Below are 19,771 nucleotides of genomic sequence, written 5' to 3' on the forward strand. Positions count from 1 at the left end.
GGCCAGCTTCTAAGCAGACCTTATCCAGATGGATTAAACTGACCATACGTCAGGCTTACCTTCATGCTAGGTTACAGCCGCCTACATCAGTAACAGCTCATTCCACACGTTCTGTGGGAACTTCATGGGCAGCTGGTCGTGGGGCTTCTACGACGCAGCTTTGCCGTGCGGCTACATGGTCATCAGTGCACACGTTGGTGCGCTTTTACAAGTTTGATACGTTTGCGGCATCAGCAGCTAACTTTGGCCGCCTAGTGTTACAGGTGCCAAACAGCTCTCCCGCCCACGGGGGAAGCTTTGGTACGTCCCAAGAGTACTCCAGTGACCCCTAGTGGATGAAAAAGAAAATAAGATTTTGGTACTTACCAGGTAAATCCTTTTCTTTAAATCCATAGGGGGCACTGGACGCCCACCCAGTGCAGTTCTACCTGGTTTGTGGTAAGTTCAGGGGATCTTATGGTAACACATTCTCACCGACTGGTTCAAATTTTCAATTTCTATCGGTTATGGTGTCAACTGTTTAGTTGTCAGTAACGTTGTGTGTCAACTTTTTTGTTGTCCGTTATGTTATATGTAATTCTCCATTGTTAACCTCTCTATCGTTCCTGTTCGGCTCAGTAAAAAACACTGAGGTACTCTGGGAATAAGGAGGGGAGGAGAGTTACTAAATTTAAATATTCAGTGCCTTTGTTCTGCTAAAGCCGTCCATATCCCAAGAGTACTCCAGTGCCCCCTCTGGATTCAAAGAAAAGGATTTACCTGGTAAGTACCAAAATCCTATTATCCTCCCCTGACTTGTCCCTATCTGTACTGGACCGTGTCACTGAATGCCTTTCTGCCATTTCATCCTGGATGACATCTCGCCACCTCAAACTTAATATTTCAAAGACAGAGTTATATTTACACCGGCCAATAGTTGGTACCAACCTGATATCTCTATCACTGTTGAAAACTCAACTATCTACCCTACCCCACAAGCTCGCTGCCTAGGTGTCATCCTTGACTCTGATCTGTCCTTTGTTCCCCACATTCAATCTGTCTCAAGATCGTGTTACATGCATCTAAAAAACATATCCAAAATACGACCATACCTTACACTAGACTAGGGGTGGGCAACAGGTGGCGGGCCGGATGCGGCCCGCGGACCGATCCTGCCTGGCCCGCTGTGCCCCACCAGAGTGCAATGACAAGCGGCCGACATGCCGCTTGTCATTGCACTGCTCTCCGACGCGGCGCCGCTGAGGAAATCCCGGTCACGTCACAGGGTCAGCTGACCGGGATTTCCTCTGTTATCATGCGCTGGGCGGCACGGGGGCGGGCACTGCAGTGAGCAGGAGCGGCGGCCGAGAAGCGGCGGCCAGTGAGGAGAAGTGGCGGGCAGCGAGCGGGAGCAGGAGAGGCCACATCAGCAGTGACTCCGGCCGGCAGCAGCGCGGATCATCGGACAGCGGGGATCGTCTGCCACTGTGACAAACAGGTAAACCCCCTGTCCAGCCAGCCCCTGGATCACTGCTTAAGCTGCCATATAGGTTTAGGGGTGGGGAGGGAGGGGAGTTAAAAACTGCAATATAGGTTTAGGGGAGGGGGGGGGGGAAGGGGGGTAGGGACTGTCTGCCGTAATGTGTAAAAACGGGGGCGCTGTCTGCCATAATGTGTAAAAACGGGGGCGCTGTCTGCCGTAATGTGTAAAAAGGGGGACGCTGTCTGCCGTAATGTGTAAAAACGGGGGCGCTGTCTGCCGTAGTGTGTAAAAACGGGGGCGCTGTCTGCTGTAATGTGTAAAAAGGGGACGCTGTCTGTCGTAATGTGTAAAAAGGGGGACGCTGTCTGCCGTAATGTGTAAAAAGGGCACGCTGTCTGCCGTAATGTGTAAAAAGGGACCTCTTTGAGTATTTAGTGTGTGGCCCTCGAATATTCGCTGGAAGTGTTAAGGGGCCCCCCAGCTGAAATAATTGCCCACCCCTGCACTAGACACTGCTTAAACTCTAATCCATGCTCTCATTATCTCCCGTATTGATTATTGCAATAGTCTCCTAACTGGTCTTCCCAAAACGAGACTCTCACCACTACAATCCATTCTGAATGCAGCTGCGAGGCTAATCTTCCTCGCTAGATGTTCATCGTCTGCAGATCCACTCTCAGTCCCTCCATTGGTTGCCTGTATTCTACCGCATTCAATATAAAATACTCTTACTTACACACAAGTCCATTAACCAAACTACACCAACGTACATCACTTCGCTTAACTCAAAATGTCTCCCATCCCGACCTCTTCGCTCTTCACAAGACCTGCGTCTCTCATCCACACTCATTACTCGCTCCCACTCATGATTGCAGGACTTTCATCGGGCTGCACCCACTCCGTGGAATTGCCCTACCATGTACAATAAGACTCTCCTCTAGTCTCCAAACCTTCAAGCGTTCCCTGAAAACTCACCTCTTCAGGCAAGCGTATCAAATTCCAGAACCGCCCACATAACTTTCATAAACCTTCCTATCAAATTGCATCCACTCTGTACAGTCTACACATATCCTCACATGTCTTCTCATTCTTCACTTTCCCTTCCTCTCAAACCCGGTTCATCATTGCTGTATGACCATATCATACAGCCCACCAAGAACCTTTGCAATCTGGCGGACAACTATGCAATAGATAGCACCTTTCCTATTTCCCTATAGATTGTAAACTTGCGAGTAGGGCCTTCCTACCTCTGACTGTTATTATCCAGTTTGTTTTATCATTGTTATTTCCAATTGTAAAGCGCAACGGAATTTGCTGCGCTATATAAGAAACTGTTAAATAATAAATAAATTACATTGTCTTTACAAGGGGAGGATGTATCAGCCATTGTTTATGTATAATGAGAGCTTTTGAATGTGAATGTTAAGTAGCACTTCTTTTTGTAGAGAACGCTGGAGGGAGCAACAGAAGTATCCTATATGCTTAGAAGATATTTTAGCTGTATCTATATATCCAGTACGTAGTCCATGCACACAGTTGTAGATGCTAGTCGCCTGATATATATAATACTATTATTGAGTTCCACATGTGCAAAGTACCAGACTATATTGCTCTTTCTCTCTCTTATGATCCCATGTGAGCATTCCTGAGTTCCTTGGCCAATAGGGTCCAGAGGTCATCCCATCTCAATAGTGCTGTTCAAATAAGCTTTAAAAGTCTCATCCTTAGTATGCACACCAGTTATTTTAGCACTTTTGTTGGTCACTAGTAATACTGCATGATCAGACTCATGTCTTTTTAATTTCTACAGAAATTGGTCATCTGGATGCTATTTGGATTTCCAAAAAGACTTCATTTTAAGGAAGTGTTGAATCGTTTATCACGACTGTATTATTCATATATTTTATTTGCTGATTAAAGCAGACACTTAAGGAGTTCTGAGTTGAGCGCTATTATTTATGTATTCAATTCATGTGTACTAGGGTTAACGTTTGTCAGAAACCAATTAACCTACCAGTATGTGTTTGGATTGCATGTGGAAACCGATGCAAATATAGAGAGAACATACACACTTTACACATTTTAGGTCCATGGAGAGAATCGAACCCAAGACCTCAGTCCTGTGGAGCAGCATGCCTAACATTGCACAAACTGTGCTGCCCATTAATATATTACTGATGAAATCTGTGACCATTCTAAAAGCTAATGTTACGTTGAAGGGTGTGCATCATTGCATTTCTTCCCCAAACCTTTGGTTCCTGTGTAATCCTTTTCTTTTTAAATATATTTTTGTTACTAATTTAGCAGCAGCCGCTAGATAAGAAAGACTTTGATAAGTGCAATTGAAAATACAATAAGACCAGAAAGAAACGAATAACTGAGATTAATAATTTAATTAGGTAGCAAATGCACCTAAAAATGGGAAAACCCCAGAAATATTAGTGCTGGCACAGTCTTTTCCATTGTTTGCCGGTGACTGCATATCTTCCCTGTCTCCCTGAGCTATCGATGGTTTACAATTCAGTTCTCTATTATATTTTACAACAAGTATGTGATGGATATTGAGATTTCTAATGATTTTATTTGAATAAGAATGCATCTTTTCCCATCTAGAATCTACTTATCCTTACTCCGTTTGCTCATTTACAACACTATGCCCTACCACCCTATTGAGCATTAGATTATTTACCTCCTGATATCATGGTTGCATCTGTCACGTTATATCCAATACTGGTGGATGCCACATTGACCCCCCTTGTGTTTAGTTGTTGTGAACGCTATGGAATAGAGAAGGCAGCTGCCATACCGCTGTATTTCGTGAGCAGAAGGGGGTATTGGGTTACTGGAACCCATGGGTTCTGAACCTATAACTTCTCTGCATGCTTATGCTGGAGTAAGACTAGTAATAATAACATGATTTGACAGCAGGGGTATGCTTTAGTGGTTATTTGGTATCCAGATATTTTCCTAAAGTTGTATGATATACAGCAAGTTGTTTTTTCCATTTTATTTGACATGCTATATATTTCTCTAACGTCCTAAGTGGATGCTGGGGACTCCGTAAGGACCATGGGGAATAGCGGCTCCGCAGGAGACTGGGAACATCTAAAGAAAGCTTTAGGACTATCTGGTGTGCACTGGCTCCTCCCCCTATGACCCTCCTCCAAGCCCCAGTTAGATCTCTGTGCCCGAACGAGAAGGGTGCACACTAGGGGCTCTCCTGAGCTTCTTAGTGAAAGTTTTAGTTTAGGTTTTTTATTTTCAGTGAGACCTGCTGGCAACAGGCTCACTGCATCGAGGGACTAAGGGGAGAAGAAGCGAACTCACCTGCGTGCAGAGTGGATTGGGCTTCTTAGGCTACTGGACATTAGCTCCAGAGGGACGATCACAGGCCCAGCCATGGATGGGTCCCAGAGCCGCGCCGCCGGCCCCCTTACAGAGCCAGAAGACAGAAGAGGTCCGGAAAATCGGCGGCAGAAGACATCCTGTCTTCACCAAGGTAGCGCACAGCACTGCAGCTGTGCGCCATTGCTCCTCAGCACACTTCACACTTCGGTCACTGAGGGTGCAGGGCGCTAGGGGGGGGGGGGGCGCCCTGAGCAGCAATAAAAACACCTTGGCTGGCGAAAATACATCACATATAGCCCCCAGGGCTATATGGATGAATTTTAACCCCTGCCAGAATCCATAAAAAAGCAGGAGAAAAGTCCGCGAAAAAGGGGCGGAGCCTATCTCTGCACACTGGCGCCATTTTCCCTCACAGCTCAGTTGGAGGGAAGCTCCCCTGGCTCTCCCCTGCAGTCACTACACTACAGAAAGGGTTAAAAAAGAGAGGGGGGCACTAATTAGGCGCAGTATTAACAATACAGCAGCTATAAGGGGAAAAACACTTATATAAGGTTATCCCTGTATATATATAGCGCTTTGGTGTGTGCTGGCAAACTCTCCCTCTGTCTCCCCAAAGGGCTAGTGGGGTCCTGTCCTCTATCAGAGCATTCCCTGTGTGTGTGCTGTATGTCGGTACGTTTGTGTCGACATGTATGAGGAGAAAAATGATGTGGAGACGGAGCAGATTGCCTGTAATAGTGATGTCACCCCCTAGGGGGTCGACACCTGAGTGGATGAACTGTTGGAAGGAATTACGTGACAGTGTCAGCTCTGTATAAAAGACAGTGGTTGACATGAGACAGCCGGCTACTCAGCTTGTGCCTGTCCAGACGTCTCATAGGCCGTCAGGGGCTCTAAAGCGCCCGTTACCTCAGATGGCAGATATAGACGCCGACACGGATACTGACTCCAGTGTCGACGGTGAAGAGACAAATGTGACTTCCAGTAGGGCCACACGTTACATGATTGAGGCAATGAAAAATGTTTTACACATTTCTGATAATACGAGTACCACCAAAAAGGGGTATTATGTTCGGTGAGGAAAAACTACCTGTAGTTTTCCTGAATCTGAGAAATTAAATGAGGTGTGTGATGATGCGTGGTTTTCCCCCGATAACAACTGATAATTTCTAAAATGTTATTGGCATTATATCCTTTCCCGCCAGAGGTTAGGGTGCGTTGGGAAACACCCCCTAGGGTGGATAAAGCGCTCACACGCTTGTAAGGGCTCTACCCTCTCCTGAGATGGCCGCCCTTAAGGATCCTGCTGATAGAAAGCAGGAGGGTATCCTAAAATGTATTTACACACATACTGGTGTTATACTGCGACCAGCAATCGCCTCAGCCTGGATGTGCAGTGCTGGGTTGGCGTGGTCGGATTCCCTGACTGAAAATATTGATACCCTAGATAGGGACAGTATATTTTTGCCTATAGAGCATTTAAAAGATGCATTTCTATATATGCGTTATGCACAGCGGAATATTTGCCGACTGGCATCAAGTCTAAGTGCGTTGTCCATTTCTACCAGTAAAGGGTTATGGACACGTCAGTGGTCAGGTGATGCGTATTCCAAACGGCATTTGGAAGTATTGCCTTAATAAGGGGAGGAGTTATTTGGGGTCGGTCTTTCAGACCTGGTGGCCACGGCAACAGCTGGGAAATCCACGTTTGTACCCCAGGTCGCCTCTCAACATGAGAAGACGCCGTATTATCAGGCGCAGTCTTTTCGTGGACAAGCGGGCAAAATGTTCCTCATTTCTGCCCTGTGACAGAGGGAGAGAAAAAAGGCTGCAGAAATCAGCCAGTTCCCAGGAACAGAAACCCTCTCCCGCCTCTGCCAAGCCCTCAGTATGACGCTGGGGCTTTACAAGCAGAATCAGGCACGGTGGGGGGCCCGTCTCAATGAATTTCAGCGCGCAGTGGGCTCACTCGCAAGTAGACCCCTGGATCCTTCAGGTGATATCTCAGGGGTACAAATTAGAATTCGAGACGTCTCCCCCTCGCCGTTTCCTAAAGTCGGCTTTACCGATGTCTCCTTCTGACAGGGAGACAGTTTTGGAAGCCATTCACAAGCTGTATTCCCAGCAGGTGATAATCAAGGTACCCCTCCTGCAACAGGGAACGGGGTATTATTCCACACTGTTGTGGTACCGAAGCCGGACGGCTCGGTGAGACCGATTCTAAATCTAAAATCTTTGAACACTTACATACAGAGGTTCAAATTCAAGATTGAGTCACTCAGAGCAGTGATTGCGAACCTGGAAGAAGGGGACTACATGATGTCTCGGGACATCAAGGATGCTTACCTTCATGTCAAAATTTACCCTTCTCACCAAGGGTACCTCAGGTTTATGGTACAGAACTGTCACTATCAGTTCAGACGCTGCCGTATGGATGGTCCACGGCACCCCGGGTCTTTACCAAGGTAATGGCCGAAATGATGATATTCCTTCGAAGGAAGGGAATTTTAGTTATCCCTTACTTGGACGATTCCCTGATAAGGGTAAGATCCAGGGAACAGTTGGAGGTCGGTGTAGCACTATCTCAGGTAGTGTTGCGGCAGCACGATTGGATTCTCAATATTCCAAAATCGCAGCTGGTTCCGACGACTTGTCTTCTGTTCCTAGGGATGATCCTGGACACAGTCCAGAAAAAGGTGTTTCTCCCGGAGGGGAAAGACAGGGAGTTATCCGAGCTAGTCAGGAACCTCCTAAAACCGAGCCAAGTCTCAGTGCATCAATGCACAAGGGTTCTGGGTAAAATGGTGGCTTCCTACGAAGCAATCCCATTCGGCAGATTCCACGCAAGAACTTTCCAGTGGGACCTGCTGGACAAATGGTCCGGGTCGCATCTTCAGATGCATCAGCGGATAACCCTGTCACCAAGGACAAGGGTGTCCCTCCTGTGGTGGTTGCAGAGTGCTCATCTTCTAGAGGGCCGCAGATTCGGCATTCAGGACTTGGTCCTGGTGACCACGGATGCCAGCCTGCGAGGCTGGGGAGCAGTCACACAGGGAAGGAATATCCAGGGCTTATGGTCAAGCCTGGAGACATCACTTCACATAAATATCCTGAAGCTAAGGGCCATTTACAATGCTCTAAGCTTAGCAAGACCTCTGCTTCAAGGTCAGCCGGTGTTGATCCAGTCGGACAACATCACGGCAGTCACCCACGTAAACAGACAGGGTGGCACAAGAAGCAGGAGGGCAATGGCAGAAGCTGCAAGGATTCTTCGCTGGGCGGAAAATCATGTGATAGCACTGTCAGCAGTATTCATTCCGGGAGTGGACAACTGGGAAGCAGACTTCCTCAGCACGACCTCCACCCGGGAGAGTGGGGACTTCACCCAGAAGTCTTCCACATGATTATAAACCGTTGGGAAAAACTCGACAGGTATTGCGCCAGGTCAAGGGACCCTCAGGCAATAGCTGTAGACGCTCTGATAACACCGTGGGTGTACCAGTCAGTGTATGTGTTCCCTCCTCTGCCTCTCATACCCAAGGTACTGAGATTGATAAGATGGAGAGGAGTAAGCACTATATTCGTGGCTCCGGATTGCCCAAGAAGGACTTGGTAACCGGAACTTCAAGAGATGCTCACGGAGGATCCTTGGCCTCTACCTCTAAGAAGGGACCTGCTCCAACAAGGACCCTGTCTGTTCCAAGACTTACCGCGGCTGCGTTTGACGGCATGGCGGTTGAACGCCGGATCCTGAAGGAAAAAAGAGCCCTGGCCTGGGCCAGGCGCGTGTCAGAATTGGCGGCTTTATCCTGTAAAAGCCCTTATCTGATTTTCCATTCGGACAGGGCGGAATTGAGGACTCGTCCTCAGTTTCTCCCTAAGGTGGTTTCAGCGTTTCACCTGAACCAACCTATTGTGGTGCCTGCGGCTACTAGGGACTTGGAGGACTCCAAGTTGCTAAACGTTGTCAGGGCCCTGAAAATATATATTTCCAAGGAAGGTGGGCTCATCTTGGGCGGCTGCCCGAGGGGTCTCGGCTTTACAACTTTGCCGAGCAGCTACTTGGTCAGGAGCAAATACGTTTGTAAAATTCTACAAAATTGATACCCTGGCTGAGGAGGACCTGGAGTTCTCTCAATTGGTGCTGCAGAGTCATCCGCACTCTCCCGCCCGTTTGGGAGCTTTGGTATAATCCCCATGGTCCTTACGGAGTCCCCAGCATCCACTTAGGACGTTAGAGAAAATAAGAATTTACTTACCGATAATTCTATTTCTCGTAGTCCGTAGTGGATGCTGGGCGCCCATCCCAAGTGCGGATTGTCTGCAATACTGGTACATAGTTATTGTTACCAAAAAATCGGGTTATTGCTGTAGTGAGCCATCTTTTCTAGAGGCTCCTCTGTTATCATGCTGTTAACTGGGTTCAGATCACAAGTTGTACAGTGTGATTGGTGTGGCTGGTATGAGTCTTACCCGGGATTCAAAATCCTTCCTTATTGTGTACGCTCGTCCGGGCACAGTATCCTAACTGAGGCTTGGAGGAGGGTCATAGGGGGGGAGGAGCCAGTGCACACCAGATAGTCCTAAAGCTTTCTTTAGATGTGCCCAGTCTCCTGCGGAGCCGCTATTCCCCATGGTCCTTACGGAGTCCCCAGCATCCACTACGGACTACGAGAAATAGAATTATCGGTAAGTAAATTCTTATTTTTGTCCTACAGGTGGTGTTTCACAAGATGTCACCAAATGAAACTTTATTCTTGGAAAGCACCAACAAGATTTACAAAGATGACATCTCCAATAGTTCTTTTGTCAATTTCCAAATATGGGACTTTCCAGGACAAGTGGACTTCTTTGACCCTACCTTTGACTATGAAATGATTTTCAGAGGGACAGGAGCATTAATATATGTGATTGATGCCCAGGTGACTGTCATTTTTCCTTTTCACGTGATATCCAATTTTATGGTCAATGTAGCTTTTGTTATGCTGGGTACACACTGCTCGATTTATATATGCAGATTAATTTATCTATAGCCATATCGGGCAGTGTGTTGTGCATACACACTGCCCGATCCATCGTGACTGACGTCACGTACTGAGTGGGCATTTACATGTGCCCACCCAGTTCAGCAGTCAATCAACGCTGGCTGCTGCAGCATGTGTATGGGCGGTAAGCTGACCACCCGTACACACACGACGCACCAATATTTCTCATATGTCCTAGAGGATGCTGGGGATGCTTCCAGAACCATGGGGTATAGACGGGATCTGCAGGAGAAATGGGCACACTTTAAGACTTTAAAAGGGGTGTGAACTGGCTCCTCCCTCTGTGCCCCTCCTCCAGACTCCAGTTAGATTCTGTGCCCAGTGAGACTGGATGCACACTGAGGAGCTCTCAAGAGTTTCTCTGAAAAATACTTTATTAGGTTTGTTATTTTCAGGGAGACCTACTGGCTACAGGCTCCCTGCATCGTGGGAGTGAGGGGAGAGAAGTCAGACCTACTTCTTAAGAGTTCAAGGGCTCTGCTTCTTATAGGCCCTACACACTGGCCGATTTTCTGAAAGATATGAACGATCTCGTTCATAAATGAACGAGAACTCGTTCATATCTTTCAGTGTGGAGACTCCAGCGATGAACGATGCGCGGCCCCGCGCTCGTTCATCGCTGGTCTCCCGTCGGCTGTGCATGCAGGCCAATATGGACGATCTCGTCCATATTTGCCTGCACTTCAATGCAGCCGCGTGACGGGGGGAGTGAAGAAACTTCACTCCCCCCGTCACTGCCCCCCCGCCGCCGGGTCGCTCGTCGGACGTTTTGGCCGTCGGGCACCTCGGCGGCGCATCGTCAAATGAGTAGGGCCCATTAGGCTGCTAGACACCATTAGCTCCAGAGGGTTCGATCACTACGGTACGCCTAACTGCTTGTTCCCGGAGCTGCGCCGTCACCCCCCTCACAAAGCCAGAAGATAGAAGCCGGGTGAGTATGAGAAGATCAGAAGACTTCAGTGACGGCAGAAGACGGCGTCTGAGGTGCCGCGCTGCGCGCCATGCTCCCACACATAACACAGCACTGCAGGGGGGGCGCCCTGGGCAGCATGAATACCTCAAATCAGACTGGCATGAGTTATAATAGTGCCCCGGGCACTAGTTAAGGGACCCCCGCCAGTATAAACATATTTTTCTCTGACGTCCTAGTGGATGCTGGGGACTCTGTAAGGACCATGGGGAATAGACGGCTCCGCAGGAGACTGGGCACATCTAAAGAAAGATTTAGGTCTATCTGGTGTGCACTGGCTCCTCCCCCTATGACCCTCCTCCAAGCCTCAGTTAGATTTCTGTGCCCGGCCGAGCTGGATACACACTAAGGGCTCTCCTGAGCTCCTAGAAAGAAAGTATAGTTTAGGTTTTTTATTTTACAGTGAGACCTGCTGGCAACAGGCTCACTGCAGCGAGGGACTAAGGGGAGAAGAAGCGAACCTACCTAAGTGGTGGTAGCTTGGGCTTCTTAGGCTACTGGACCCCATTAGCTCCAGAGGGATCGCACACAGGACCCGACCTCGTCGTCCGTTCCCGGAGCCGCGCCGCCGTCCCCCTTACAGAGCCAGAAGCTAGAAGGTCCGGAAAATCGGCGGCTGAAGACTTCTGTCTTCTCCAAGGTAGCGCACAGCACTGCAGCTGTGCGCCATTGCTCCTCATTCTCACCACACACTTCGGTCACTGATGGGTGCAGGGCGCTGGGGGGGGGGCGCCCTGAGCAGCAATATTAACACCTTGGCTGGCAAAACTGACACCATATATAGCCCCAGAGGCTATATAGGTGTAAATTACCCCTGCCAGAATAACTCAAAAAGCGGGAGAAAGCCCGCCGAAAAAGGGGCGGAGCCATCTCCCTCAGCACACTGGCGCCATTTTCCCTCACAGCTCCGCTGGAAGGATCGCTCCCTGGCTCTCCCCTGCAGTCCTGCACTACAGAAAGGGTAAAAAAGAGAGGGGGGGGGGGGGACAAATTTAGGCGCAGTATAATATATATATGCAGCTATAAGGGAAAACACTCTTAATAGGTGATATCCCTGTGGTATATAGCGCTCTGGTGTGTGCTGGCATACTCTCCCTCTGTCTCCCCAAAGGGCTTTGTGGGGTCCTGTCCTCTGTCAGAGCATTCCCTGTGTGTGTGCTGTGTGTCGGTACCGCTGTGTCGACATGTATGATGAGGAAAATGATGTGGAGGCAGAGCAAATGCCTGTAAATGTGTTGTCACCCTCTGTGGAGTCGACACCTGTGTGGATGGACTTATGGAAGGAATTACGTGACAGTGTCAGCTCCTTACATAAAAGGTTTGACGACATAGGGCAGCCGGCTACTCAGCTTGTGACTGTTCCAGCGTCTCAAATGTCATCAGGGGCTTTAAAACGTCCGCTACCTCAGATGGCAGACACAGATGTCGACACGGATACCGACTCCAGTGTCGACGACGGTGAGACTAGTGTACCCTCTGATAGGTCCACCCGTTACATGATTGAGGCAATGAAAAATGTATTACACATTTCTGATAATACCCTTTTTTGTGGTACCTGAGGTACTATGTTCGGTGAGAAAAAACTACCAGTAGTTTTTCCTGCATCTGAGGAATTAAATGAGGTGTGTGAGGAAGCCTGGACTTCCCCCGATAAGAAATTGATAATTTCTAAACGGTTATTGGCAGCGTACCCTTTCCCGGCAGAGGATAGGTCACGTTGGGAAACGTCCCCTAGGGTAGATAAAGCGCTTACACGTTTATCAAAACAGGTGGCACTACCGTCTCCGGATACGGCCGCCCTAAAGGATCCTGCTGATAGAAAGCAGGCGGCTACCCTAAAAGCTATATATACACACACGGGCATTATATTGCGACCAGCGATTGCATCAGCATGGATGTGCAGTGCTGCTGCTGCGTGGTCAGATTCCCTGTCGGATAATATTGATACCCTGGATAGGGACACTATTTTGCTGACAGTGGAGCATATAAAAGACGCTGTCTTATACATGCGTGATGCACAGAGGGATATTTGCCGGCTGGCATAAAAAATAAGCGCAATGTCCATTGCCGCCAGAAGGGGGTTATGGACTCGGCAGTGGTCAGGTGATGCCGATTCAAAAATGCACATGGAAGTTTTGCCTTATAAGGGGGTGGAACTGTTTGGGGATGGTCTTTCAGACCTCGTTTCCACAGCTACGGCTGGGAAATCGACATTTTTGCCACAGGCTACCCCACAGAAAAAGAAGGCACCGTATTATCAAGTTACAGTCCTTTCGGCCCCATAAACACAAGAGGGCGCGAGGCGCATCCTTTCTGCCGAGAGGCAAAGGTAGAGGGAAAAAGCTGCAGCATACAGCCAGTTCCCAAGAGCAAAAGTCCTCCCCCGCGTCCGGTAAGTCCACAGCATGACGCTGGGGCTTCACAGGCGGATCCGGGTACGGTGGGGGCCCGTCTCAGAAATTTCAGCACACAGTGGGCTCTCTCACAGGTGGATCCCTGGGCCCTTCAAGTAGTATCTCAGGGGTACAGGCTGGAATTCGAGACGTCCCCCCCCCCCCCCCCCCCCCGCCGTTTTCTAAAATCTGCCTTACCAGCAACTCCCTCTGCCAGGGAGGCAGTGTTGGTGGCTATCCAAAAACTGTATTCACAGCAAGTGATTGTCAAGGTACCCCTCCTTCAGCAAGGGAAGGGTTACTATTCCACAATGTTTGTGGTACCGAAACCGGACGGTTCGGTGAGACCCATCTTAAATTTAAAATCCTTGAACACATATCAAAAGGTTCAAGTTCAAGATGGAATCGCTCAGGGCGGTTATTGCGAGCCTGGACGAGGGGGATTACATGGTCTCCCTGGACATCCAGGATGCGTACCTGCATGTCCCCATTTACCCTCCTCACCAGGAGTACCTCAGATTTGTGGTACAGGACTGTCACTATCAGTTCCAGACGCTGCCGTTCGGGTTATCCACGGCACCGAGGGTCTTTACCAAGGTAATGGCCGAAATGATGATAATCCTTCGCAAGAAGGGAGTTTTAATTATCCCGTACTTGGACGATCTCCTGATAAAGGCGAGGTCCAAGGAACAGTTGGTAGTGGGGGTAGCACTTTCTCGGGAAGTGCTACAACAGCACGGCTGGATTCTCAATATTCCAAAGTCACAGCTGGTCCCGACGACACGTCTTCTGTTCCTGGGAATGATTCTGGACACAGACCAGAAAAAAGTGTTTCTTCCAGTGGAAAAAGCCGAGGAGTTGTCATCTCTAGTCAGAGACCTCCTAAAACCGGGACAGGTGTCAGTACATCAATGCACACGAGTCCTGGGAAAAATGGTAGCTTCGTACGAAGCGATTCCATTCGGAAGGTTCCACGCAAGGACTTTCCAGTGGGACCTGTTGGACAAATGGTCCGGGTCCCATCTCCAGATGCAACAGCGGATAACCCTGTCGGCAAGGACCAGGGTGTCGCTGCTGTGGTGGCTGCAGAGGGCTCGTCTACTAGAGGGCCGCAGATTCGGAATACAGGACTGGGTCCTGGTAACCACGGATGCCAGCCTTCGGGGCTGGGGCGCAGTCACACAGGGAAGAAATTTCCAAGGACTGTGGTCAAATCAGGAGATTTCGCTTCACATAAATATTCTAGAGCTAAGGGCCATTTACAATGCCCTAAGCCAAGCAAGGCCCCTGCTTCCGAACCAGCCGGTACTGATCCAATCAGACAACATCACGGCGGTCGCCCATGTAAACAGACAGGGCGGCACAAGAAGCAGGAGGGCAATGGCAGAAGCCACAAGGATTCTCCGATGGGCGGAAAATCATGTGTTAGCACTGACAGCAGTGTTCTTTCCGGGAGTGGACAACTGGGAAGCAGACTTCCTCAGCAGGCACGACCTCCACCCGGGAGAATGGGGACTTCATCCAGAAGTCTTCCAAATGCTGGTAAACCGGTGGGAAAGACCACAGGTGGACATGATGGCGTCCCGCCTCAACAAAAAGCTAAAAAGATATTGCGCCAGGTCAAGGGACCCTCAGGCGATCGCTGTGGACGCTCTAGTAACACCGTGGGTGTACCAGTCGGTTTATGCGTTTCCTCCTCTGCCTCTCATTCCCAAGGTACTGAGAATAATACGAAGGCGAGGAGTGAAAACTATACTCGTGGTTCCGGATTGGCCAAGAAGAGCTTGGTACCCGGAACTTCAAGAGATGCTTTCAGAGGACCCTTGGCCTCTGCCGCTCAGACAGGACCTGCTGCAGCAGGGGCCCTGTCTGTTCCAAGACTTACCGCGGCTACGTTTGACGGCATGGCGGTTGAACACCGGATCCTGAAGGAAAAGGGCATTCCGGAGGAAGTCATCCCTACCCTGATCAATGCCAGGAAGGATGTCACCGTAAAACATTATCACCGCATTTGGCGGAAATATGTTGCTTGGTGTGAGGCCAGGAAGGCTCCAACGGAGGAATTTCACCTGGGTCGATTCCTGCATTTCCTGCAAGCAGGGGTGACGTTGGGTCTCAAATTGGGGTCCATTAAGGTCCAGATTTCGGCCCTGTCGATTTTCTTCCAGAAAGAACTGGCTTCACTGCCTGAAGTTCAGACTTTTGTCAAAGGAGTTCTGCGTAATCAGCCTCCCTTTGTGCCCCCAGTGGCACCTTGGGATCTCAATGTGGTTTTGGAGTTCCTGAAATCACATTGGTTTGAACCACTTAAGACTGTGGATTTGAAATATCTCACGTGGAAAGTGGTCATGCTGTTGGCTCTGGCTTCGGCCAGGCGTGTGTCAGAATTGGCGGCTTTGTCCTATAAAAGCCCTTATCTGATTTTCCATATGGATAGGGCAGAGTTGAGGACTCGTCCTCAGTTTCTCCCGAAGGTGGTATCATCAGCGTTTCACTTGAACCAGCCTATTGTGGTGCCTGCGGCTACTAGGAACTTGGAGGATTCCACGTTACTGGACGTAGTCAGGGCCCTGAAAATTTTTGTTTCCAGGACGGCTGGAGTCAGGAAAACTGACTCGCTGTTTATCCTGTATGCACCCAACAAACTGGGTGCTCCTGCTTCTAAGCAGACTATCGCGCGCTGTATTTGTAGCACTATTCAGCTGGCGCATTCTGCGGTGGGACTACCGCAGCCTAAATCTGTAAAAGCCCATTCCACAAGGAAGGTGGGCTCATCTTGGGCGGCTGCCCGAGGGGTCTCGGCTTTACAACTTTGCCAAGCTGCTACTTGGTCAGGGGCAAACACGTTTGCAAAATTCTACAAATTTGATACCCTGGCTGAGGAGGACCTGGAGTTCTCTCATTCGGTGTTGCAGAGTCGTCCGCACTCTCCCGCCCGTTTGGGAGCTTTGGTATAATCCCCATGGTCCTTACGGAGTCCCCAGCATCCACTAGGACGTCAGAGAAAATAAGAATTTACTCACCGGTAATTCTATTTCTCGTAGTCCGTAGTGGATGCTGGGCGCCCATCCCAAGTGCGGATTGTCTGCAATACTTGTAAATAGTTATTGTTACACAAATCGGGTTGTTATTGCGAGCCATCTGTTCAGAGGCTCCGTTGTTATCATACTGTTAACCGGGGTTCCTATCACGAGTTATATGGTGTGATTGGTGTGGCTGGTATGAGTCTTACCCGGGATTCAAAATCCTTCCTTATTGTGTCAGCTCTTCCGGGCACAGTGTCCTAACTGAGGCTTGGAGGAGGGTCATAGGGGGAGGAGCCAGTGCACACCAGATAGACCTAAATCTTTCTTTAGATGTGCCCAGTTGCCCAGTCTCCTGCGGAGCCGTCTATTCCCCATGGTCCTTACGGAGTCCCCAGCATCCACTACGGACTATGAGAAATAGAATTACCGGTGAGTAAATTCTTATTTTAAGCGGGACTGAAGCGCCCCATGTAGTGGGCGGGGCTTAGCCCACATAGCTCTGACCAGCGCCATTTTCTCTCCTCAGAAGCTGCAGAGACGCTGGCCCTGTCCTCCACACTGCTGTACATGTAACAGGGTGCAAAACGGGGGACACACACAAATAATTTGCTGAATATATATATATATATATATATCTCCTGTATAGAACAGTCCCCTCCCCATCTCCGCCCAGTGCCCTCCCTATCTCCGCCCAGTACCCTGTCTTCCTTCTCCCCGGCCCGTACACTCTCTGGTGACAGAGCAGCCGCTGACTGTGAGCGGAACTCACACTACCCGCCTCACAGACTAGCGGCTGCTGCAGAGTTCAGGGGGACATGCTGAGCACTGGCAGCTGCTCTCGCTCCCCCTCCCACTCGCAGCAACCACCCGCATCTGCCCCCCACCCACGGCACTCCCGCCCTCTCCCCCTCCCGCAGCACCAACATCCGCGGCACTCCCGCTCAGAGGCGTCACTTACTGTTATAACACCCGGTGCGGTCGCGGGTGAAAAGGGGGCGTGGCTTCGCGGAAGGGGGCGTGGCTTCACGTCCCGACCCCCGTTTTCGGCACATTGTGGGTCGGGGGATACGGCCTTCACCCGGACACTGCTGAATCTGCAGTGCTGGCTTCTGCGCTGTCACAGGAGCCGGCACTTTGGTGTCACCCCTCAGAGGGTAACACCCGGGTGCGGCCCGCACCCCCCGCACCCACGTTGTGGCGCCACTGCTCCTGCCCCCTCCCCCACCCGTAGCACAAACACCCGCCGCATCAAGCCACCACCCGCGGCACTCCCGCCCCCTCCCCCACCCAGAGCACCAACACCCGCGGCAACCAACCGCATTCGCCCCCCATCCGCGGCACTCCCACCCTCTCCCCCACCCGCAGCACCAACACCCGCGCCACCTACCCGCGGCACCCACCGCATCCACCCACCACCCGTGGCACTCCACCCCCACCCGCAGCACCAACATCCGCACCACCAGTGGCACTCTGCCCCCTCCCCCACCCACAGCACCAACACCCGCTGCCCCCCCCTGCGGCACCCAACGCATCCCCCACATCCGCTCCCACCCGCGGCACTCCCGCCCCCACCCGTAGCTCCCACACCTGCAGCACCCCCCGCCTCTCCCCCACCCGCTGCAACCCTGCCCCTCCCCCATACCCACCCTCTCCCCCACCTGCAGCACCAACACCCGCGCCACCTACCCGCGGCACTCACCGCATCCACCCACCACCCGTGGCACTCTACCCCCACCCGCACCACCCGTGGCACTCTGCCCCCTCCCCCACCCACAGCACCAACACCCGCTGCGGCACCCAACGCATCCCCCACATCCGCTCCCACCCGTAGCTCCCACACTTGCAGCACCTCCCCCACCCGCTGCAACCCTGCCCCTCCCCCATACCCTCCTCTCCCCTGCCCCTCCCCCATACCCTCCTCTCCCCCCCGCTGCACCCTTCACCCAACCCGCACCACCACTGCATCTGCCCCTCATGCACCCCCCCCCCCTCCCCCCCCCAAACCCTTGGAATCCCAGCAGCTGCCTCCCACCACCCAACTGCACCACCACTGCTCCAGCCCCTGCCCCCCCTCCGCACTTGTACCCCCACCCATGGCACCACGCCCCCACCCCAAGCACCCCCCCTCCCCCATCCACGGCACTCCCACACCAGCTTCTCCCACACCCACATCACCCCTGCTCCCAAACCCCCACCCATGGCACCCCCGTCCCTCTCCTACGCACAGCACTCCCACACCCGCCCCTGCAACCGTGGCACACTCAAACCCACCCCCACCCCCAAATGCACCACACCGGCAAACCGCCCCCTCCCCCACCCTTGGCACCCCCCCACTCTACCCCCATACCCACCTCTCCCCCCGCTACACCCCTGCATCCTCCACTCCACCCGCACCACCACCGCATCTGCCCCTCCTGCACCCACCCCTGCCCCATCCGCAACACCCCTGCTCCTGCACCCCCTCCACCACCCACGCCACACCCCCAACCCTCGGATCCCCTGCAGCGGCCTTCCACCCCCCATCCGCACCACCACTGCACCCGCCACTGCCCCCCCACACCTGTCCCCCCACCCATGGCACAACGCCCCCATGCCCAGAACCCCCCCCCCCCCCCCCCCTCCCCTACCCACGGCACTCCCACACCAGCTTCTCCCACAGCCCCCCCAAACCTCCCAAACCCACATCACCCCTGCTCCCAACTCCCCACCCATGGCACCCCGACCCTCCACTACGCACAGCACCCCTGCTCCCGCACCCCCACCCTACCTGCAGCACCCCCCCACCCTACCTGCAACCGTAGCACCCTCACCCCCACCCACCCCCAACCGCACCACCCCGGCTAACTGCCCCCTCCCCCACCCGCACCACCACATTTGCCCCTTCTGCACCCGCCCCTCCCCCATCCGCAACACCCCTGCTCCCTCCCCCACCCTCTGAAACCCCCGCAGCCGCCTCCCACACCCCAACCGCAGCACTACTGCACCCGTTCCTGCCCTCCGCACCTGTCCCCACACCCATGGCACCACACTCCCACCCGCAGCCCCCCACTCCTCCACCCACGGCACTCCCACACCAGCTTCTCCCACACCCATATCACCCCTGCTCCCAACCCTCCACCCATGGCACCCCGCCCCTCCCCTACGCACAGGACCCCTGCTCCCCCACCCCCATCCCTCCCCTTCCTGCAGCACCACCCGCCCCCGCAACCGTGGCACCCTCACACCCACCCAACCGCACCAGCCCGCCAAATAGCCCCCTCCCCCACCCACAACACCCCTGCACCCGCCCCTCCCCCCCCCCCCCTCCACCACCCGCAACACCACCACAGCCGGCCCTCCCCAACTGCGTTAACCCCGCACCAGCCCATTGTGTATAAGTGGCGCTGCTACCTGTGCACACTGTGTGTATAAGCGGCTCTGCTACCTGTGGGCACTGTGTGTATAAGCGGCTTTGCTACCTGTGGGTATTGTGTGTATACGCCGCTCTGCTACCTGTGGGTATTGTGTGTACACGTGGCTCTGCTACC

General features: G+C 52.1%; 1 protein-coding gene across 2 annotated transcripts in view; it reads left to right on the top strand.

The window, feature by feature from the left end:
• Positions 1–19,771, top strand: part of RRAGC (Ras related GTP binding C) — a 172,299-nt gene that overhangs the window by 53,070 nt on the left and 99,458 nt on the right. The window contains exon 2 of one of the 2 annotated variants that reach the window (XM_063954315.1): positions 9,529–9,732. The exons of the other annotated variant lie outside the window; for it this stretch is intronic. Coding sequence (XP_063810385.1) covers positions 9,529–9,732 — 204 coding nt within the window. The remainder of the gene's footprint in view (positions 1–9,528; positions 9,733–19,771) is intronic. 2 annotated transcript variants of the gene reach the window in all.

Source organism: Pseudophryne corroboree, chromosome 2 (genome assembly GCF_028390025.1).
Source record: "Pseudophryne corroboree isolate aPseCor3 chromosome 2, aPseCor3.hap2, whole genome shotgun sequence".
In the NCBI taxonomy this organism is placed as follows: domain Eukaryota; kingdom Metazoa; phylum Chordata; class Amphibia; order Anura; family Myobatrachidae; genus Pseudophryne; species Pseudophryne corroboree.